We start from the raw sequence: 24,819 nt of genomic DNA on the forward strand, positions 1-24,819 counted from the left end.
ACAGGTGGGTTTTCAGTGCCCGTTTGAAGCTTTGCAAGGTTGGGGAGAGTCTAAGAGAGAAATGGAGCTCGTTCCAGTGAAGGGGGGCAGCACGAGTAAAAATAAGAATTTACTTACCGATAATTCTATTTCTCGTAGTCCGTAGTGGATGCTGGGGACTCCGTAAGGACCATGGGGAATAGCGGCTCCGCAGGAGACTGGGCACATCTAAAGAAAGCTTTAGGACTATCTGGTGTGCACTGGCTCCTCCCCCTATGACCCTCCTCCAAGCCTCAGTTAGGATACTGTGCCCGGACGAGCGTACACAATAAGGAAGGATTTTGAATCCCGGGTAAGACTCATACCAGCCACACCAATCACACTGTACAACTTGTGATCTGAACCCAGTTAACAGCATGATAACAGAGGAGCCTCTGAAAAGATGGCTCCCTACAACAATAACCCGATTTTTGTAACAATAACTATGTACACGTATTGCAGACAATCCGCACTTGGGATGGGCGCCCAGCATCCACTACGGACTACGAGAAATAGAATTATCGGTAAGTAAATTCTTATTTTCTCTAACGTCCTAAGTGGATGCTGGGGACTCCGTAAGGACCATGGGGATTATACCAAAGCTCCCAAACGGGCGGGAGAGTGCGGATGACTCTGCAGCACCGAATGAGAGAACTCCAGGTCCTCCTCAGCCAGGATATCAATTTTGTAGAATTTTACAAACGTATTTGCTCCTGACCAAGTAGCTGCTCGGCAAAGTTGTAAAGCCGAGACCCCTCGGGCAGCCGCCCAAGATGAGCCCACCTTCCTTGCGGAGTGGGCATTTACAGATTTTTGGCTGTGGCAGGCCTGCCACAGAATGTGCAAGCTGAATTGTACTACAAATCCAACGAGCAATAGTCTGCTTCGAAGCAGTAGCACCCAGTTTGTTGGGTGCATACAGGATAAACAGCGAGGCAGATTTCCTGACTCCAGCCGTCCTGGAACATATATTTTCAGGGTACTGACAACGTCTAGCAACTTGGAGGCCTCCAAGTCCCTAGTAGCCGCAGGCACCACAAATAGGTTGGTTCAGGTGAAACGCTGAAACCACCTTGGGGAGAAACTGAGGACGAGTCCTCAATTCCGCCCTGTCCGAATGGAAAATCAGATAAGGGCTTTTTCAGGATAAAGCCGCCAATTCTGACACGCGCCTGGCCCAGGCCAGGGCCAACAGCATGACCACTTTTCATGTGAGATATTTTAACTCCACAGATTTAAGTGGTTCAAACCAATGTGACTTTTGGAACCCAAAACTACATTGAGATCCCAAAGTGCCACTGGAGGCACAAAAGGAGGCTGTATATGCAGTACCCCTTTTACAAACGTCTGAACTTCAGGGACTGAAGCTAGTTCTTTTTTGGAAGAAAATTGACAGGGCCGAAATTTGAACCTTAATGGACCCCAATTTCAGGCCCATAGACACTCCTGTTTGCAGGAAATGTAGGAATCGACCCAGTTGAATTTCCTCCGTCGGGCCTTACTGGCCTCGCACCACGCAACATATTTTCGCCAATTGCGGTGATAATGTTTTTGCGGTTACATCCTTCCTGGCTTTGATCAGGATAGGGATGACTTCATCCGGAATGCCTTTTTCCTTCAGGATCCGGCGTTCAACCGCCATGCCGTCAAACGCAGCCGCGGTAAGTCTTGGAACAGACAGGGTCCTTGCTGGAGCAGGTCCCTTCTTAGAGGTAGAGGCCACGGATCCTCCGTGAGCATCTCTTGAAGTTCCGGTTACCAAGTCCTTCTTGGCCAATCCGGAACCACGAATATAGTGTTTACTCCTCTCCATCTTATCAATCTCAGTACCTTGGGTATGAGAGGCAGAGGAGGGAACACATACCCTGACTGGTACACCCACGGTGTTACCAGAGCGTCTACAGCAGGCATGTCCAAACTGCGGCCCTCCAGCTGTTGAGAAACTACACATCCCAGCATGCCCTGACACAGCTTTAGCATTCTCTGACAACAAAACTGTGTCAGGGCATGCTGGGATATGTAGTTTCACAACAGCTGGAGGGCCGCAGTTTGGACATGCCTGGTCTACAGCTTATTGCCTGAGGGTCCCTGGACCTGGCGCAATACCTGTCGAGTTTTTAATCATGTGGAAGACTTCTGGTTGAAGTCCCCACTCTCCCGGGTGGAGGTCGTGCTGAGGAAGTCTGCTTCCCAGTTGTCCACTCCCGGAATGAATACTGCTGACAGTGCTATCACATGATTTTCCGCCCAGCGAAGAATCCTTGCAGCTTGCCATTGCCCTCCTGCTTCTTGTGCCACCCTGTCTGTTTACGTGGGTGACTGCCGTGATGTTGTCCGACTGGATCAACACCGGCTGACCTTGAAGCAGAGGTCTTGCTAAGCTTAGAGCATTGTAAATGTCCCTTAGCTTCAGGATATTTATGTGAAGTGATGTCTCCAGGCTTGACCATAAGCCCTGGATATTCCTTCCCTGTGTGACTGCTCCCCAGCCTCGCAGGCTGTCATCCGTGGTCACCAGGACCCAGTCCTGAATGCCTAATCTGCGGCCCTCTAGAAGATGAGCACTCTGCAACCACCACAGGAGGGACACCCTTGTCCTTGGTGACAGGGTTATCCGCTGATGCATCTGAAGATGCGACCCGGACCAATTGTCCAGCAGGTCCCACTGGAAAGTTCTTGCGTGGAATCTGCCGAATGGGATTGCTTCGTAGGAAGCCACCATTTTACTCAGAACCCTTGTGCATTGATGCACTGAGACTTGGCTCGGTTTTAGGAGGTTCCTGACTAGCTCGGATAACTCCCTGGCTTTCTCCTCCGGGAGAAACACCTTTTTCTGGACTGTGTCCAGGATCATCCCTAGGAACAGAAGACACGTCGTCGGAACCAGGTGCGATTTTGGAATATTGAGAATCCAATCGTGCTGCCGCAACACTACCTGAGATAGTGCTACACCGACCTCCAACTGTTCCCTGGATCTTACCCTTATCAGGGAATTGTCCAAGTAAGGGATAACTAAAATTCACTTCCTTCGAAGGAATATCATTATTTCGGCCATTACCTTGGTAAAGACCCGGGGTGCCGTGGACCATCCATACGGCAGCGTCTGAACTGATAGTGACAGTTCTGTACCATAAACCTGAGGTACCCTTGGTGAGAAGGGTAAATTATTGACATGAAGGTAAGCATCCTTGATGTCCCGAGACATCATGTAGTCCCCTTCTTCCAGGTTCGCAATCACTGCTCTGAGTGACTCAATCTTGAATTTGAACCTCTGTATGTAAGTGTTCAAAGATTTTAGATTTAGAATCGGTCTCACCGAGCCATCTGGCTTCGGTACCACAACAGTGTGGAATAATACCCCGTTCCCTGTTGCAGGAGGGGTATCTTGATTATCACCTGCTGGGAATACAGCTTGTGAATGGCTTCCAAAACTGTCTCCCTGTCAGAAGGAGACATCGGTAAAGCCGACTTTAGGAAACGGCGAGGGGGAGACGTCTCGAATTCTAATTTGTACCCCTGAGATATCACCTGAAGGATCCAGGGGTCTACTTGCGAGTGAGCCCACTGCGCGCTGAAATTCATTGAGACGGGCCCCCCACCGTGCCTGATTCTGCTTGTAAAGCCCCAGCGTATACTGAGGGCTTGGCAGAGGCGGGAGAGGGTTTCTGTTCCTGGGAACTGGCTGATTTCTGCAGCCTTTTTCCTCTCTCTCTCTGTCACGGGGCAGAAATGAGGAACCTTTTGCCCGCTTGTCCACGAAAAGACTGCGCCTGATAATACGGCGTCTTCTCATGTTGAGAGGCGACCTGGGGTACAAACGTGGAATTCCCAGCTGTTGCCGTGGCCACCAGGTCTGAAAGACCGACCCCAAATAACTCCTCTTAATAAAGCAATACTTCCAAATGCCGTTTGGAATACGCATCACCTGACCACTGACGTGTCCATAACCCTCTACTGGTAGAAATGGACAACGCGTTTAGACTTGATGCCAGTCGGCAATTATTCCGCTGTGCATCACGCATATATAGAAATGCATCTTTTAAATGCTCTATAGGCAAAAATATACTGTCCCTATCTAGGGTATCAATATTTTCAGTCAGGGAATCCGACCACGCCAACCCAGCACTGCACATCCAGGCTGAGGCGATTGCTGGTCGCAGTATAACACCAGTATGTGTGTAAATACCTTTTAGGATACCCTCCTGCTTTCTATCAGCAGGATCCTTAAGGGCGGCCATTTCAGGCGAAGGTAGAGCCCTTACAAGCGTGTGAGCGCTTTATCCACCCTAGGGGGTGTTTCCCAACGCACCCTAACCTCTGGCGGGAAAGGATATAATGCCAATAACATTTAGAAATTATCAGTTGTTATCGGGGGAAACCCACGCATCATCACACACCTCATTTAATTTCTCAGATTCAGGAAAACTACAGGTAGTTTTTCCTCACCGAACATAATACCCCTTTTTTGGTGGTACTCGTATTATCAGAAATGTGTAAAACATTTTTCATTGCCTCAATCATGTAACGTGTGGCCCTACTGGAAGTCACATTCGTCTCTTCACCGTCGACACTGGAGTCAGTATCCGTGTCGGCGTCTATATCTACCATCTGAGGTAACGGGCGCTTTAGAGCCCCTGACGGCCTATGAGACGTCTGGACAGGCACAAGCTGAGTAGCCGGCTGTCTCATGTCAACCACTGTCTTTTATACAGAGCTGACACTGTCACGTAATTCCTTCCAACAGTTCATCCACACAGGTGTCGACCCCCTAGGGGGTGACATCACTATTACAGGCAATCTGCTCCGTCTCCACATCATTTTTCTCCTCATACATGTCGACACAAAAGTACCGACATACAGCACACACACAGGGAATGCTCTGATAGAGGACAGGACCCCACTAGCCCTTTGGGGAGACAGAGGGAGAGTTTGCCAGCACACACCAGAGCGCTATATATATACAGGGATAACCTTATATAAGTGTTTTTCCCCTTATAGCTGCTGTATAGTTAATACTGCGCCTAATTAGTGCCCCCCTCTCTTTTTTAACCCTTTCTGTAGTGTAGTGACTGCAGGGGAGAGACAGGGAGCTTCCCTCCAACGGAGCTGTGAGGGAAAATGGCGCCAGTGTGCTGAGGAGATAGGCTCCGCCCCCTTATCGGCGGCCTTATCCCCCGTTTTTCTATGTATTTTGGCAGGGGTTAAATGCATCCATATAGCCCAGGAGCTATATGTGATGCATTTTTATGCCATCCAAGGTGTTTTTATTGCGTCTCAGGGCGCCCCCACCCAGCGCCCTGCACCCTCAGTGACCGAAGTGTGAAGTGTGCTGAGAGCAATGGCGCACAGCTGCAGTGCTGTGCGCTACCTTGTTGAAGACAGGACGTCTTCTGCCGCAGGTTTTCCGGACCTCTTCTGCCTTCTGGCTCTGTAAGGGGGCCGGCGGCGCGGCTCTGGGACCCATCCAAGCTGGGCCTGTGATCGTCCCTCTGGAGCTAATGTCCAGTAGCCTAAGAAGCCCAATCCACTCTGCACGCAGGTGAGTTCGCTTCTTCTCCCCTTAGTCCCTCGATGCAGTGAGCCTGTTGCCAGCAGGTCTCACTGAAAATAAAAAACCTAAACTAAAACTTTCACTAAGAAGCTCAGGAGAGCCCCTAGTGTGCACCCTTCTCGTTCGGGCACAGAGATCTAACTGAGGCTTGGAGGAGGGTCATAGGGGGAGGAGCCAGTGCACACCAGATAGTCCTAAAGCTTTCTTTAGATGTGCCCAGTCTCCTGCGGAGCCGCTATTCCCCATGGTCCTTACGGAGTCCCCAGCATCCACTTAGGACGTTAGAGAAATCCTGGATTCGCGCATAAGATGCAGTGACCAGGGTTGAGGAGAGACGATGTTCATTGGCTGACGGGAGAGAGTATGTAGGGAGGTTGGGGATGTAGGGAGCAGTGGAGTTAGGGCTTGTATGTGAGGGTGAGGAGTTATAACGTTTATGGTACACGTTCAGCGTGTGATCACTTAAAATGAAATGAGAAGGCGGCTCACCGGTAGTACAGAAGTGTTTATGAATCATAATACTAAGGGGTATGGGACTCATGGTCGACACCAATTAGATCAACACCCATTAGGTCGACAGTGGCTAGTCGACACTAGTAATAGGTCACCACCGCCATTAGGTCGACATGAACAAGGTTGTCATGAAAAAAGGTCGACATGAGTTTTTAAAGTTTTTTGGTGTAGTTTTCTCCATCAAGTGACCGGGAACTCCAATTAGTGCACCGCGTCCCCTTGCATGCGGGCAAGGTGACTCGCTCCGCTGCCGTTACCCTCGCAACAGGTTATAGTTTCCAGTCGTAGTCCACGTGGATCGTAAAGTATAAAAAAGCCCCCCCCCCCCCCAAAAAAAAGTGAAAAACTCATGTTGAACGAATGGCCATGTTGACATATTACTAGTGTCAAACTATCCACTGTTGACCAATGGGTGTCAAACTATTGGTTGTCCACCTAATTGGTGTCGACCAAGAGTCTGGACACCATACTAAGCACCTACGCTTTATACACTGCTCAAAAAAATAAAGGGAACACTAAAATAACATCCTAGATCTGAATGAATGAAATATTCTTATTAAATACTTTGGTCTTTACATAGTTGAATGTGCTGACAACAAAATCACACAAAAATTATCAATGGAAATCAAATTTATTAACCCATGGAGGTCTGGATTTGGAGTCACACTCAAAATTAAAGTGGAAAAACACACTACAGGCTGATCCAACTTTGATGTAATGTCCTTAAAACAAGTCAAAATGAGGCTCAGTAGTGTGTGTGGCCTCCACGTGCCTGTATGACCTCCCTACAATGCCTGGGCATGCTCCTGATGAGGTGGCAGATGGTCTCCTGAGGGCTCTCATCCCAGACGTGGACTAAAGCATCCGCCAACTCCTGGACAGTCTGTGGTGCAACGTGGCGTTGGTGGATGGAGCGAGACATGATGTCCCAGATGTGCTCAATTGGATTCAGGTCTGGGGAATGGGCAGGCCAGTCCATAGCATCAATGCCTTCGTCTTGCAGGAACTGCTGACACACTCCAGCCACATGAGGTCTAGCATTGTCTTGCATTAGGAGGAACCCAGGGCCAACCGCACCAGCATATGGTCTCACAAGGGGTCTGAGGATCTCATCTCGGTACCTAATGGCAGTCAGGCTACCTCTGGCGAGCATATGGAGGACTGTGCGGCCCCCCAAAGAAATGCCACCCCACACCATTACTGACCCACTGCCAAACCGGTCATGCTGGAGGATGTTGCAGGCAGCAGAACGTTCTCCTTGGCGTCTCCAGACTCTGTCACGTCTGTCACATGTGCTCAGTGAGAACCTGCTTTCATCTGTGAAGAGCACAGGGCACCAGTGGCGAATTTGCCAATCTTGGTGTTCTCTGGCAAATGCCAAACGTCCTGCACGGTGTTGGGCTGTAAGCACAACCCCCACCTGTGGACGTCGGGCCCTCATACCACGCTCATGGAGTCTGTTTCTGATCGTTTGAGTAGTCACATGCACATTTGTGGCTTGCTGGAGGTCATTTTGCAGGGCTCTGGCAGTGCTCCTCCTGTTCCTCCTTGCACAAAGGCGGAGGTAGCGGTCCTGCTGCTGGGTTGTTGCCCTCCTACGGCCTCCTCCACGTCTCCTGATGTACTGGCCTGTCTCCTGGTAGCGCCTCCATGCTCTGGACACTACGCTGACAGACACAGCAAACCTTCTTGCCACAGCTCGCATTGATGTGCCATCCTGGATGAGCTGCACTACCTGAGCCACTTGTGTGGGTTGTAGACTCCGTCTCATGCTACCACTAGAGTGAAAGCACCGCCAGCTTTCAAAAGTGACATCAGCCAGAAAGCATAGGAGCTGAGAAGTGGTCTGTGGTCACCACCTGCAGAACAACTCCTTTATTGGGGGTGTCTTGCTAATTGCCTATAATTCCCACCTGTTGTCTATTCCATTTGCACAACAGCATGTGAAAGTGATTGTCAATCAGTGTTGCTTCCTAAGTGGACAGTTTGATTTCACAGAAGTGTGATTGGCTTGGAGTTACATTGTGTTGTTTAAGTGTTCCCTTTATTTTTTTTAGCAGTGTATTTACTGCCCAGCCTTCCGAGTGACCTTGACGTGTTCCATATGTACCTTCTAGGTGGAATGTAATTCACATTTATTGGCAGTAACACACATCAATAAAACACAGTTTAAAGTGAGAGACATTGCAAACTGACTACATTTATTTTACATTCTTTTTAAATCTAAAAAGGGAGAAGAGGCGAGCACTGCGGGATAGGAAGGCCGTCAGGTGGGATCTTTGGGAGGAGGAGGAGGAGGAGGAGGAGGAGGAGGAGGAGGGTGGTGAATACAGAAGAAATGTTCTTATTTTGAGAGATACTGGGCCTGCTTCACACGCAACGCCGCTGTTCACGGACAGGAGCGATATTTTGCTACTACGTGTGTGCACAAATCTCTAAAAATATCCTCTGGCGCATTGCTACACAGAATCTACACACAGAGGCACTGTTGCGATTGAGATGCACAGTAACAGTCTTGGAAAATTGCTGCGGATTCTTGGGCAGTGACTGGGAGGCATGAGACGGAACAATGCAGGAGACCTGAAGGCCGTTATAGAAGCATCCAGGTCTTCCATAACGGGATGCGGTCAACATCCCGGCGGTCGAAATACCGATGCCGGAATCCCGACCAGCACAATCCCGACATATTCTCCCTCCGTGGGTGTCCACGACACCCATAGAGGGAGAATATAATAGTGTGCCGAGCGTAGCGAGGCACTGTGCCCGCAGCGTGGCGAGCAAAGCGAGCCCGCAAGGGGCTGCGTTCCGCTCACCACCCCTGTCGGGATTGTGTGGTCGGGATTTCGACCGCCGGGATCCCATCCAGCGGGATTACGTACTGATCCCTCCATAACACCTCAGCGGTGCCTCAGGCTGATAGAATCCACGCCACGCCGCATTGAGGCAGTAATTCATGCAAAATGGGCCCAAACCAATTACTGAGTACATATGCATGATTACACTTTTCAGAGGGCCGACATTTCTGTATTTAAAATCCTTTTTTATTGATATTATGTAATATTCTAATTTTCTGAGATTTTGGATTTTCATAAGATGTACACCACAATCATCAAAATTATAACAAATAAAGGCTTGAGATATCTCACTTTGCATGTAATGAGTCTATATAATATATTAGTTTCACCTTTTAAGTTCCCAGGTCCGGCACTCCATGTTTTCCATTCAGCTGCAGCGGTGCCCTCACAGAAAACTTGTGTCAACGTGCATAGGTGCGGCACTCAGACTCTGTACAAACTTCACACGAGTCAGTGGATAATGTTCAACATTTCAATAACTGTATTGATCCTGCTGACAATAGGACAACGCCTATGCACGTTGCTATACATTATATCATTTTTTTTTTAATAATTTTTTTCTTTTCTTAATTACATACCTCAAGAAGCATCCAGTTGAAAGATAGTGGCTTTTTGGTGCACTTGTAGACCACAGGAACCTAGGGGGTAATTCAGACCTGATCGCTAGGGTGCGTTTTTTTGCATCCCTGCGATCAGGTAGTCGCTGCCTACAGGGGGACGGGGAAATTGCTGTGCAGGGGTGCTATCGCATGTGCAGGAGAGCTGCACAAACTTCTGTTTGTGCTGTCTCTGCACAGCCCAGGACTTACTTAGCCGATGCGACGATCAGGGCCGGAGCTGACGTCACGATTCCTCCCACAAAATGCCTGGTCCCTCCTGCGTTTTTCTGGACACTCCCTGAAAATGGTCAGTTGCCACCCACAAACGCCCTCTTCCTGTTAATCTTCTTGCGATCGCCGGTGCGATCGGATTTTTCGCACCATCCCGCCGCTTCCCATCGCTGCGGACCATAGCACCTGCACATTGCGGTGCATATGCACGTGCAGTTCAGACCTGGTCGCCCACTGTGCGAAAACACACATCAGCAATTAGGTCTGAATTAGCCCCCAAGTGTTAAGATGGGCATGCACTATACAATTATCTGGCAGATAATCTGCCAGATCTGACTGGTTGAAATGAAAATCTGGTAATGAGAGCAAATGACAATTAACCATTTGCTCCCAAACTCTGGAAAATGGACAAAACCTGTCTGTGATTCATTTAAACCAGTTTGTATGAATTACAGTTTTTGTCCATTTCCCAGTGTTTGGGAACAAATAGTCGTATGTCATTTACTCTCATTCATTACCAGATTTTCATTCCAACCAGCCAGATCTGCCAGAGAATTATAGTGTATGCCCAGCTTTAGCAGTAAATGCTAGCGACTGTACCCTAGTTATATACAATGAAATAATGTCATTAGGAGAAATATACAGGACAGAATATCATCTTGAAGGTTAAAAAGTTTAAAAATCAATATAAAACCTAATTTCCCCTTTAAAAAATAAATAAATAAAACGTGAGCCAGCTTCCCTGCAGTAGTATCTGCACTGTGTGAGGATGAGGAAGGTGAAACATTATATACAATGTTAATATATAACTGATGCACAGCATCATATAGTAACGTTGGCGAGCAATCAATGTGTCACACAATAAAAGTACTGTAACTACTTGTCCCTTTTATGTGTTATTATGATATATACATATTATTGCTCCGTGTCATTACCATGTTGTTGTGTATCAGATAAAAATAAACATTGCACGTATCCATATGTATCATTTACAAACTACAGTCAGTGGTGCCGCGAGAGAGGGTAACATAGTAACACAGTTTCTGAGGATGAAAAGAAAAGACAATTTGTCCATCGAGTTCAACCTATTTGTGGTCTCCTAAGCTGTATTATTTTTGGACTAAATTTACCTGTTGCGAATGTCGGCCGTTATGTTTGTTCCTCATTATTTGTATAACTATAGTGTGTGACTACGCACCATAACCCTGTATATCCTAACCCATTAGGAATTTATCTAGCCGATTCTTAAAAGGTGTTGACCGAGTCCGCCATTACTACTCCCTCAGCAGGGAATTCCAAACACGTATTGTCCTTACTGTGAAGAAACCTTGTACTAATTCCCTGGGCCAGATAGAGGGGCCTGAGTCCATCTGTACACCAACCCCCCCCCCCCCCCCCCCCCCCGCCCACACACACACCCACACTTACCTAGCAGGACCTCTTTTTCTCAGCCCAGCACACGCACTGGGCGGGTGAGGGTAGCATTCACACTGATCGCGTGCCCCTGTCCTTCACTTGCTCCTGGCTAAGCCCCCCTGTCCACCGCTAAAAGGACTTTTAAAAAATGTCTTAAGGGTGTGTGGCAACACCTCCCGCAGTCAGGCCACGCCCCCCAAAAAAAGAACCTGGTCCTGTACTGGCTCTCTACTGCCCTGACTACAAGTACCTTCAAGGTGGAGCTCTGTTCTTCCAAACCTCCCTTTATTACCAAGGTATTTGACATGCCGCAGAGAGCAGCTCACCCAGACACCCATAGTCCCCGCTCGCAGGTTATCCAGCTTGTTACCCTGCAGTAGCCCTGATGCAGATATGAATTAATAATGCCAATAGACAGACACAATTACATAGACTGATGACCACCGGGAGATTTCCTGCAGATAGTGCCGACGTGGGGGGTCTGACTCTGTATAAGGACGGAAAGGCGATGCTACGTCTGCAGACTGATGAAGTGTATCACTAATACAATAATAAGTCACTGATGTGACTCTGACCGTGGAATGACTGTTGGCGCTCGCAGAAGCGATGAGAGTGTAAGCAGACCAATGTGCTGGGGAATTGTTAGAGGACGGCAGCTGGTAAGGTGCACACAGAGTGGGAATAGTCCGTTAGTAAAATTTTATATATGTTAAATTTATGAATGTACACATTGGTGGCCCCGTGAGCACCCACCACCACCACCTGTCAATCACCGGAGTGAGGTAACAGTAGGAATCAGTGCCAAGTAATATTGGGTCTGGAGCCGGGAATAAGGGTGGTCGCCTAGCCACTCTCACAGGGGTATATAAGGATGGTTAGCCGCTGCTCTGGGCAGAATGCAGTTCCCTCCCTCCAGTGCTCACCTACCTGGGTACCGAGTACCCGCCAGAGCTGTGACCAGGCGGACAGGCACATATGGAGGGGAACCCGGTGAGGGAGCCTGGGAGCGCAGCAGCAGGAGCTGCTGGTGGCCAGAAGGAGAGCAGCACACACCTCCATCAGGTTACTAACCTAATGGCACCCGCCATTGTACCTGTGATGGTGCCTGTCACCCAGGCGGATCTGGTGGCTGCAGGGGGAGGCTGCGGTGTCAGTGGCCGGGTCACAGGCAGAGGCAGGGAGATGTATTACAGGCAGCGATGAGATAAGCTGCAAGGAGAAGCCATTCCAGCCTCTGCTATCTCAGGGAGATGTCGGGGGAATGACAGCAAGGCCTGGTGCAGCTGAGAGGATTGTGAGTGTATTATATGCTAAATCACCCTTACACCACAGCAGCCCATAGTACAGAGACATACCCTGCAGTGTGTGTGTGTGTGTGTGTGTGTGTGTGTGTGTGTGTGTGTGTGTGTGTGTGTGTGTGTGTGTGTGTGTGTTTAGATATAGAGAGATATACATACATATATATATATATATATATATATATATATATATAGATATAGAGATAGATAGATATATATATATATATATATATATATATATACATACATACACAGCTGTCTCAGTCGGTCACTATGGTGTCTCTCCTGATATATATAATAAGAATTTACTTACCGATAATTCTATTTCTCGTAGTCCGTAGTGGATACTGGGAACTCCGTAAGGACCATGGGGAATAGCGGCTCCGCAGGAGACTGGGCACAACTAAAGAAAGCTTTAGGACTACCTGGTGTGCACTGGCTCCTCCCCCTATGACCCTCCTCCAAGCCTCAGTAAGGATACTGTGCCCGGACGAGCGTACACAATAAGGAAGGATTTTGAATCCCGGGTAAGACTCATACCAGCCACACCAATCACACCGTATAACTCGTGGTCTGAACCCAGTTAACAGCATGATAACAGAGGAGCCTCTGGATAGATGGCTCACAACAATAATAACCCGATTAGTTAACAATAACTATGTACAAGTATTGCAGATAATCCGCACTTGGGATGGGCGCCCAGCATCCACTACGGACTACGAGAAATAGAATGATCGGTAAGTAAATTCTTATTTTCTCTGACGTCCTAGTGGATGCTGGGAACTCCGTAAGGACCATGGGGATTATACCAAAGCTCCCAAACGGGCGGGAGAGTGCGGATGACTCTGCAGCACCGAGTGAGAAAACTCCAGGTCCTCCTCAGCCAGAGTGTCAAATTTGTAAAATTTTCACAAAAGTATTTGACCCTGACCAAGTAGCAGCTCGGCAAAGTTGCAAAGCCGAGACCCCTCGGGCAGCCGCCCAAGATGAGCCCACCTTCCTTGTGGAGTGGGCTTTTACAGATTTTGGCTGTGGCAGGCCTGCCACAGAATGTGCAAGCTGAATTGTACTACAAATCCAGCGAGCAATAGTCTGCTTAGAAGCAGGAGCACCCAACTTGTTGGGTGCGTACAGGATAAATAGCGAGTCAGATTTTCTGACTCCAGCCATCCTGGAAACATATTTTCAGGGCCATGACAACGTCCAGCAACTTGGAGTCCTCCAAGTCTCTAATAGTAGCCGCAGGTACCACAATAGGCTGGTTCAGGTGAAACGCTGAAACCACCTTAGGGAGAAATTGAGGACGAGTCCTCAATTCTGCCCTGTCCGTATGAAAAATCAGGTAAGGGCTTTTACAGGATAAAGCCGTCAATTCTGACACACGCCTGGCCGAAGCCAGGGCCAACAGCATGACCACTTTCCATGTGAGATATTTTAAGTCCACAGTGTTGAGTGGTTCAAACCAATGTGATTTTAGGAAACCCAAAACAACATTCAGATCCCAGGGTGCCACTGGAGGCACAAAAGGAGGCTGCATATGTAGTACTCCCTTAACAAACGTCTGGACTTCAGGCACTGAAGCCAGTTCTCTTTGAAAGAAAATCGACAGGGCCGAAATCTGGACCTTAATGGATCCTAATTTTAGGCCCATAGACACTCCTGCTTGCAGGAAATGCAGGAATCGACCCAGTTGAAATTCCTCCGTCGGGGCCTTTTTGGCCTCGCACCACGCAACATATTTCCGCCAGATGCGGTGATAATGCTTTGCGGTTACATCCTTTCTGGCTTTTATCAAAGTAGGGATGACTTCTTCTGGAATGCCTTTTTCCTTTAGGATCCGGCGTTCAACCGCCATGCCGTCAAACGCAGCCGCGGTAAGTCTTGGAACAGACAGGGTCCCTGCTGGAGCAGGTCCCTTCTCAGAGGTAGAGGCCACGGGTCCTCTGTGAGCATTTCTTGAAGTTCCGGGTACCAAGTCCTTCTTGGCCAATCCGGAGCCACGAGAATGGTTCTTACTCCTCCCCGCCGTATAATTCTCAGCACCTTGGGTATGAGAGGCAGAGGAGGGAACACATACACTGACTGGTACACCCACGGTGTTACCAGAGCGTCCACAGCTATTGCTTGAGGGTCCCTTGACCTGGCGCAATACCTGTCCAGTTTTTTGTTGAGGCGGGACGCCAACATGTCCACCTTTGGTTTTTCCCAACGGTTTACAATCATGTGGAAGACTTCTGGGTGAAGTCCCCACTCTCCCGGGTGGAGGTCGTGCCTGCTGAGGAAGTCTGCTTCCCAGTTGTCCACTCCCGGAATGAACACTGCTGACAGTGCTATCACATGATTTTCCGCCCAGCGAAGAATCCTTGCAGCTTCTGCCATTGCCCTCCTGCTTCTTGTGCCGCCCTGTCTGTTTACGTGGGTGACTGCCGTGATGTTGTCCGACTGGATCAGCACCGGCTGACCTTGAAGCAGAGGTCTTGCTTGGCTTAGAGCATTGTAAATGGCGCTTAGCTCCAGGATATTTATGTGAAGTGATGTCTCCAGGTTTGACCACAAGCCCTGGAAATTTCTTCCCTGTGTGACTGCTCCCCAGCCTCGCAGGCTGGCATCTGTGGTCACCAGGACCCAGTCCTGAATGCCGAATCTGCGGCCCTCTAGAAGATGAGCACTCTGCAACCACCATAGGAGAGACACCCTTGTCCTTGGGGACAGGGTTATCCGCTGATGCATCTGAAGATGCGATCCGGACCATTTGTCCAACAGGTCCCACTGGAATGTTCTTGCGTGGAATCTGCCGAATGGGATTGCTTCGTAGGAAGCCACCATTTTTCCCAGGACCCTTGTGCATTGATGCACTGATACTTGGCCTGGTTTTAGGAGGTTCCTGACTAGCTCGGATAACTCCCTGGCTTTCTCTTCCGGGAGAAACACCTTTTTCTGGACTGTGTCCAGAATCATCCCTAGGAATAGAAGACGTGTCGTCGGGATCAGCTGCGATTTTGGGATATTGAGAATCCAACCGTGCTGCCGCAGCACTACTTGAGATAGTGCTACTCCGACTACCAACTGTTCCCTGGATCTCGCCCTTATCAGGAGATCGTCCAAGTAAGGGATAATTAAAACTCCTTTCCTTCGAAGGAGTATCATCATTTCGGCCATTACTTTAGTAAAGACCCGGGGTGCCGTGGACAACCCAAACGGCAGCGTCTGAAACCGATAGTGGCAGTTCTGTACCACAAACCTGAGGTACCCTTGGTGAGAAGGGTAAATTGGGACATGGAGGTAAGCATCCTTGATGTCCAGAGACACCATATAATCTCCTTCTTCCAGGTTCGCGATCACCGCTCTGAGTGACTCCATCATGAATTTGAACCTCTGTATGTAAGTGCTCAAAAATTTTAGATTTAAAATGGGTCTCACCGAGCCGTCCGGCTTCGGTACCACAAACAGCATGGAATAATACCCCTTTCCCTGTTGCAGGAGGGGTACCTTGATTATCACCTGCTGGGAATACAGCTTGTGAATGGCTTCCAATACCGCCTCCCTGTCGGAGGGAGACGTCGGTAAGGCAGACTTTAGGAAACGGCGAGGGGGAGACGTCTCGAATTCCAATTTGTACCCCTGAGATACCACCTGAAGGATCCAGGGGTCCACTTGTGAGTGAGCCCACTGTGCGTTGAAATTCTTGAGACGGGCCCCCACCGTGCCTGAGTCCGCTTGTATAGCCCCAGCGTCATGCTGAGGACTTGGCAGAAGCGGGAGAGGACTTCTGTTCCTGGGAACTGGCTGTGTGCTGCAGCCTTTTTCCTCTCCCTCTGCCACGGGGCAGAAAAGAGGAGCCTTTTGCCCGCTTGCCCTTATGGGGCCGAAAGGACTGCGCATGATAATACGATGTCTTCTTTTGCTGAGAGGCGACCTGGGGTAAAAACGTGGATTTCCCAGCAGTTGCCGTGGACACCAGGTCTGATAGACCTACCCCAAATAACTCCTCCCCCTTATAAGGCAATACTTCCATATGCCTTTTAGAATCAGCATCACCTGACCACTGCCGCGTCCATAACCCTCTTCTGGCGGATATGGACAGCGCACTTACTCTTGATGCCAGTCGGCAAATATCCCTCTGTGCATCTCGCATATATAAAAATGCATCTTTTAAATGCTCTATAGTCAGTAATATACTGTCCCTATCCAGGGTATCAATATTTTCAGTCAGGGAATCCGACCAAGCCACCCCAGCACTGCACATCCAGGCTAAGGCGATTGCTGGTCGCAGTATAACACCCGTGTGAGTGTATATACATTTTAGGATATTCTCCTGCTTTCTGTCAGCAGGTTCCTTAAGGGCGGCCGTATCAGGAGACGGCAGTGCCACCTGTTTAGACAAGCGTGTGAGCGCTTTATCCACCCTAGGGGGTGTTTCCCAACGTGCCCTATCCTCTGGCGGGAAAGGGTATGATGCCAATAACCTTTTAGGAATTATCAGTTTTTTATCGGGAGAAACCCACGCTTCATCACACACTTCATTTAATTCCTCAGATGCAGGAAAAACTACAGGTAGTTTTTTCTCACCAAACATAATACCCTTTTTTAACGGTACTTGTACTATCAGAAATGTGTAAAACATTTTTCATTGCCTCAATCATGTAACGTGTGGCCCTACTGGAAGTCACATTCGTCTCTTCATCGTCGACACTGGAGTCAGTATCTGTGTCGGCGTCTGTATCTGCCATCTGTGATAGCGGGCGTTTAAGAGCCCCTGATGGTCTTTGAGACGCCTGGACAGGCACAAGCTGAGAAGCCGGCTGTCCCATGTCATCAAACTTCTTTTGTAAAGAGCTGACACTTTCACGTAATTCCTTCCATAAGCCCATCCACTCAGGTGTTGACCCCCTAGGGGGTGACATCTCCACTACAGGCAATTGCTCCGCCTCCACATCATTTTCCTCCTCATACATGTCGACACAGCCGTACCGACACACAGCACACACACAGGGAATGCTCTGATAGAGGACAGGACCCCACTAGCCCTTTGGGGAGACAGAGGGAGAGTATGCCAGCACACACCAGAGCGCTATATATATATATATATACCGGGATAACACTATACAGAGTGTTTTTCCCTTTATAGCTGCTGTTTATATTATACTGCGCCTAATTAGTGCCCCCCCCCCTCTTGTTTTACCCTTTTCTGTAGTGCAGGACTGCAGGGGAGAGTCAGGGAGACGTCCTACCAGCGGAGCTGTGAGGGAAAATGGCGCCCGTGTGCTGAGGAGATAGGCTCCGCCCCCTTCTCGGCTGACTTTTCTCCCGCTTTTTTCTGGAATCTGGCAGGGGTTAATATACATCCATATAGCCCTGGGGGTTATATGTGATGTATTTTTGCCAGCCAAGGTGTTTATATTGCTGCTCAGGGCGCCCCCCCCCAGCGCCCTGCACCCTCAGTGGCCGGAGTGTGTGGTGTGCATGAGGAGCAATGGCGCACAGCTGCAGTGCTGTGCGCTACCTTGATGAAGACTGATGTCTTCTGCCGCCGATTTTCCGGACCTCTTCTTGCTTCTGGCTCTGTAAGGGGGGCGGCGGCGCGGCTCTGGGACCGGACTCCGAGGCTGGGCCTGTGTTCGGTCCCTCTGGAGCTAATGGTGTCCAGTAGCCTAAGAAGCCCAAGCTGGCTGCAAGCAGGCAGGTTCGCTTCTTCTCCCCTTAGTCCCTCGATGCAGTGAGCCTGTTGCCAGCAGGTCTCACTGAAAATAAAAAACCTAAAACTAACTTTTCCTAAGAAGCTCAGGAGAGCCTCCTAGATTGCACCCTGCTCGGTCGGGCACAAAGATCTAACTGAGGCTTGGAGGAGGGTCATAGGGGGAGGAGCCAGTGCACACCAGGTAGTCCTAAAGCTTTCTTTAGTTGTGCCCAGTCTCCTGCGGAGCCGCTATTCCCCATGGTCCTTACGGAGTTCCCAGCATCCACTAGGACGTCAGAGAAATATATATATATATATATATATATATATCAGCAGAGACACCATAGTGACCGACAGACAGCTGTATGGAGTAAAGCGGAAGATTTAGGCTAATGCTGCAGTAGTGTCTATAGACAATCGTTGGCACTAGCCGAGGACACAGTACAGCAGTTCTATAGCTTATTAAGTGGATGGCAAAGACTGGGGCATTATTCAGATCCTGCCAGAACTTAGTAGAGTGGAAACACCGCACTGATTCTACACAAGGTGACCGCTGCTGTAAATGAGTTGTTAGTACTGGAACTTTACACAGCCATAATAAATCATCTGTTTAGCAAGTTATTAACTAAACAAGATCGTCACCAGTTCTCTTCACCACTTCCATTTACAAACATTTGTACCGTATCTACGGGATGAGGTCAATACACCGGCGCTCAGGAGACCGACGCCGGATCCAGACACCCGCCCGGTATTCCTACTTGGCTGGTGGGTCCACGCCACCAACCGAGTGGGAATAGAACCTGTTGCGAGCGCACCGGGATTCCGGTAGATAGGATGTTGGTTTAGTGACAGCCGGCATCCGTCTGCTGGGATATCATATGTATCCCGTATCTACAAACCGCTATAGCCAACTCTAGTGGTAAACACAAAAGGTTACAGAATACCCAGTGAAAGCAGGAAAGCTTATTAGGAGGAGTACAAGGAGGCTGAGAACTACAACGGGAAGCGGTTAAGACACCGGCGTTCGGCATCCCGACTGTCAACTGAAATGCCGAACGCCGGAATCCCAGTCTAGCCTCCAAAGAACTTCCATACTGCTAAGCTGCAGATGGGGGGCAGAGGCATAGGTTTAGGCTGCGGGGGAAGGTTACGCTGTGGAGGTGGGAGGGTTTACGGTTAGGCTGCGGGTAGGGGGTAAGGGTTAGGCACCCCCGGGGAGGGTTAGACTTCGGGTAGGGGAGGTTAGGCACCACTGGGGAGGGTGTTAGGGTCAGGCTGTGGGAATAGTTGAGTTAGGGCGAGGAAGGGGGTGGGGGGGGATGATCAGTGTTAGCTCACCTTTTTGGGCACGGTCGGGATTTTCAGCTCCGGGATGCCGCTGTCTGTATATTGACAGCCGGCATACCGGCCACCGGGTTCTCGTATGTATTCCACTACAACAGGACTTACACCGCTGGAGTGCTGTACCAGGTATATCTCTACTACACCACCAGAGAAGACACCACTGGAACAATGTGCCAAGTAAGTCACTGCTACACCACCAGAGAAGACACCGCTGTACTAGGTAAGTCACCACTACACCACCAGAGAAGACACTGCTGGAGCGCTGTACCATGTAAGTCACCACTGCACTACCAGAAAAGACACAGCTGGAGCTCTGTACCAGGTAAGTCACCACTACACCACCAGAAAAGACACAGCTGGACCGCTGGACCAGGTAAGTCACCACTACACGACCAGAGAAGACACCGCTGGAGCACTGTACTACATATCTCTCCACTACACCACCAGAGAAGACACAGCTGGAGCACTATACCAGGTAAATCACTAATACACCACCAGAGAAGACACCACTGGAGCGTTGTACCAGGTAAATCACCACTACACCACCAGAGCGCTGTACCAGGTATATCACCACTACACTACCAGAGAAGACATAGCTGGAGCACTATACCAGGTAAATCACCACTACACCACCAGAGAAGATACCACTGGAGCGCTGTACCAGGTTTATCACCACTACACCACCAGAGAAGACACCGCTGGAGTGCTGTACCAGGTAAGTCCCCACGAGGGCCACCATGTCAATATTTTCAGGCCAACAAAACACACCACACCAGGACTCAGCCTTCGTAAATTATTTCTTGCTGACACTTTTTTCTATTTAGGAATTAGATTAGTTTTGTGATACTGGGAACCCAAATATATGTTTTTCAAAGATTATCCATAGTGTATCTATAATGACCGCAGTATGACAGGTTTTTTCTCCAAATGATGGGGAGATGTATTAAACCTTGGAGAGATATAAAATATCAACCAATCGGCTCCTAGCTGGCATGTTAGAGGCTTTGTCTGAAACTGAACAGAAGCTGATTGGCTGGAACAGGAGATATGGGGGTCATTCCGAGTTGATCGCTAGCTGCCGTTGTTTGCAGCGCAGCGATCAGGCTAAAAATCGGCACTTCTGCGCATGCGTATGGTGCGCACTGCGCACGCGCACCGTACTTTCACAAAAGCCGATACACTTTTACACAGCTCGAGCAACGCTTTTCAGTTGCACTGCTGATCGGTGAGTGATTGACAGGAAGTGGGCGTTTCTGGGTGGTAACTGACCGTTTTCAAGGAGTGTGTGTAAAAACGCAGGTGTGCCAGGCAAAAACGCAGGAGTGGCTGGGGAAATGGGGGAGTGGCTGGCCGAACGCAGGGCGTGTTTGTGACGTCAAAGCAGGAACTAAATAGTCTGAAGTGATCGCAAGGAAGGAGTAGGTCTGCAGCTACTCAGAAACTGCAATTTTTTTTTTTTAGTAGCCGCTCTGCGATCCTTTCGTTCGCACTTCTCTTGAGCTAAAATACACTCCCAGAGGGCGGCGACTTAGCGTTTGCGCGGCTGCTAAAAGCAGCTAGCGAGCGAACAACTCGGAATGAGGGCCATGGTTAGAGGCAGTGGGGGACATGTATCAAATCTCTGAGATAGATTTAGTGATGTTGAACAAATTACCTTTGTACCCCCACATCATTCAACCCAAAATGTCCTATTGCTCAAAAAATTCACCACATGCCATCCAGGCATTTTGATTGTTCCAAAATAGACGCACATACATTCAGACTCAGATTTGCCACAAATTACCCCCCAAACAAACCTACATTCCCCTCAGCCTTCCCCGTCACATGGCTCTCTCACCTCCTGAGCACACGGAGGAAGTAGGGAGGGAACGCTGCACTTCCTCCTCTTGCGCGCTGTCCCTGGGGCCCGTTAGTGTGGTTGGAGCATGTACACACTCAAAGGCCGAGCATGTGTGGGAACATGCCCGATAGTAGTGTTATTATTGGGCATTGCTGTCTCCATGAGGCCACAAATACAGTGTTTTGCCTGATATTGGCTGCATTACAACAGAACCAGTGCCCGGCACAATAAACAAGAGCACTTTCCATATCGTCACAAATGAAATCCTGATCCTGTGTGACCCAGTCTCTTCAGAAAAGTGCCCACCAGATGGTGCCTCTGTGACGCAGGTCTACAAACTAGTTTATGCAGGAAATCAGCTGTAACATGGAGTATTTACATAGCTTTGTTTCAGTGGGAAAACAGACAACTGTACTGCTGGTCTGCCCGTCCTCCCAGCGTTGGCAGATTTGTTATACCGTGCAACTCAGCAGTAGGCTGTTACAGATAGACGGATGTGCTTAGCTGGAGTAGCGAGATCACATGTCAGCGGTGACTTCCATTAGTCAGACTAGAAGAACAGTAAGACACTTATCTGTCTGGCAATCGGTTACTTAGCTTATTAGAAAACTGAAGTATAATTAAGTGTTACCCTTGTATTTGGCGTCAGCTGCTTAACCAAACTCTTTGCAGCGGGTAAACACGTATGAAAACTAAGCGCACACTTATAGATGCGTCTTAGAGATTTGTAAAAGCGCCAAACATAAATCTGCAGTACTGGCAGCGCCCGTCACCACAGGACTCTGCTGCCTTCTAAAATTATAAACGTGGCGTGTCATTTTAGAAAAGTGACTAGTCATGTCCTCATACACCCATCATGTTTGCGCCCTATGGTACAACAAGCCTGGCGCGAATCCCACCCGGTGCACTTTTTCCTCAGTTTTGCGCCTTAGGGCCTAATTCAGTGCTATACACACTGCCGATATTTACGTAGCTGAGCGATTGTCGCCTGACTGCGTATGCGTAATGGTAACAAGGATTATAGTTTTTGTAGCAAGTTGAATTGGTATAAAGATGAGACGTAACCACGCGTGACGCAGATCACATGTATCGGACCAATGTTTTGCCTTTGTACCCTACATTATGAACGTTTTCCTCCATTGTGCTACTTTTTTATTAATTTTAGTTTACTTATAGTCTACTAGGCGGTTAAGATTAGTGCTTTGGCGCGGCTAAGTCGCAAAGCCAGGGGAGCTCTACCTGGGGCTATTTGGCGCGATTTGAAGATCGGTGTGTGTGTGGATACATCTGTAGCCATCCTATTCTCGATGCACTTAGCAGGTGTTAGGTGCTTAAAACCGCAATCACAGAAGGTTGGTATGAATAAGCCACAATCGGCAAAAAAATGTACATGACGGAAATTTTTACACACTAGCGTTCGCCGAGGTCACAGAGACGGAGAAGAGAGAACACTATTTACATTCTTATTTGACTGTGGTGGTATAAACACACATGGAAAACCAGGCAAACTCGTCTTTCAGGAAAACCGCTCCGGCGTCCAAATCTCTGTACATCTGTCTCCGCTGGGGTAATGTGGACAGACTGCACCCACCGGCCACCATCTAACAATGTGGCATGTTCTGCTGCCCAATACCAATTATGCCATCTATTTGCAGTTAATAGGAGGGAAAGGGTTAAATCTGTAGGCAAAAGCTTGTCATTATGCCAAAAGAGAATGCATGACCAGTAATAACACAACAAGACTGCACGGAGCTTACACCCTATTACGCGGGGGGCTGTCTGAGCACACAGCCCTAGGGTGACCCCACATCCAGCTCTGCCGCTACTTACACTGAATATTGGTCAATGTGACTCTGACGGTGACATTTCTCTGCTCTGTGAATGTGACGTCCGGCTGATACACGTGACAAGCCACCTCTTGGCCATATAGGGCTGGAGTGGGCGTCATATATAACTCGCTTCTGCTATTCACCGTCCCGTTCGACTGTCGCGTTGTGTTCTCTGCTGAACGATACTCGATCCCACTTGTATTCCAGTTGATCATCGCCGCTGGTTTTGCGGAGGACACCAGGCATTCGGCCACCGTGTCTGGATACTGAGATGCATTCACTGGCTTCAGCTCCACACGGACAGCTGGTGCGACTGCAAGCGAAAGAAACCTTAGTTATTCAATGGGCGACTGTGACAGACACGCGTGTGAAATAGAGACTACATCTCCCAGACAGACTTGGATTAAATGGATATACGGAGACACGCAGAGGCCGTCAGGGGCGGGAGGGACTTGGCATGGAGAGGGGGGTTTGGGTTTTAGAGAATGGGCTGCTTTTGTCCAGGAGAGAGGAGAGAAGGAGCCATGTTTGGGATATATCTAACATGCAGCTGACAACGACTGGAGAATACTGGGGAAGAAATGACAGCATCTGCATAGAGAGACCAGCTGAGAGGGACAACCCCAGTCTGATGTATACAAGCAGCCTAAAGGGGAGAAAGCATGTCAAACCTTCCTTTTGGACCCCTGCAGAGGGACACAAGCTCTGGATACCTGTGAGATAAGTACCTACAGCCATTTGCTTTGTGATATATGCCGACAGACTCAGATTTGTGGTTACAGTTAGCTAGATAGGGAATTGGTGGGGAGACCCAAAGATATAGGTATAAACCCCTTTTGTTGGACTGTGTATTCGTTTCAAGGGTAATACTGTAGTTTAGGGATAGATAGAGACTTTGGGACTCTGATATCAAGAAGTACTCAGCACAGATCTGGTCTGTGAAGATGGTCTGTGCCGTGAGACTGCACTGGCTTCACTGAGACAGGTAGGACATCCAATAGAAAGTCACAGACACTACAGGAAGTCCAAATAATAAATAAGCTTATTCTACTCATCTGGACTTGAGCTTACTTGATCTATCTGGACTCCGTTTTCCAAACCGGCCCGCAAAGCCGTGTCCTCCTTCGGCACAATTTGGACTTCTCTCCCATCACTGGACCCTATCATCAAATTGGTCTACTTTACCCCTACAGCTACAAATGGACTTGTTCCAACACTGATGCTTACCAACGTGGGGATCTGGTAAATATTTACCCATTACAGTGAATGCACAAAGGGAGGCTGTCCTAGCCTTTAGGAATGGACAATTCTAACACAGGAGAGTGTGAAATTCATGAAATTTTGTCCAGATAAGATATATTTAAGTTTATCGCTACTTTGTGGCAACAGGAATTCCTTCTTTTTTAGAGTTGTTATATGTGATATGTCAATAAATTGTTACCTTTTTTACATAGAGCAAACCATCCTTATTATTATTATTATTACTATTAATATTATATTATTTTAACTTATTAATTCGTTCAGCCAGCGCTGGTATACATATCCTTTTTACTACAGGAAGTCCCACTGGGAGGCGTTTCCTCCCTCTGGGACTGCCAGACCAGGCTGCGATTAGCAGAGAGCTGGCTTACTGTAGTAAGCCACCCTC

General features: G+C 48.7%; 1 protein-coding gene across 1 annotated transcript in view; it reads right to left on the reverse strand.

The window, feature by feature from the left end:
- The window catches only part of LOC135050314 (nectin-1-like), a 186,817-nt gene that overhangs the window by 120,071 nt on the left and 41,927 nt on the right, over positions 1–24,819 (reverse strand). Inside the window, exon 3 of the mRNA XM_063956721.1 lies at positions 23,173–23,484. Within this exon, the coding sequence (XP_063812791.1) occupies positions 23,173–23,484 (312 nt within the window). The remainder of the gene's footprint in view (positions 1–23,172; positions 23,485–24,819) is intronic.

Source organism: Pseudophryne corroboree, chromosome 2, assembly GCF_028390025.1.
Source record: "Pseudophryne corroboree isolate aPseCor3 chromosome 2, aPseCor3.hap2, whole genome shotgun sequence".
Classification (NCBI taxonomy): domain Eukaryota; kingdom Metazoa; phylum Chordata; class Amphibia; order Anura; family Myobatrachidae; genus Pseudophryne; species Pseudophryne corroboree.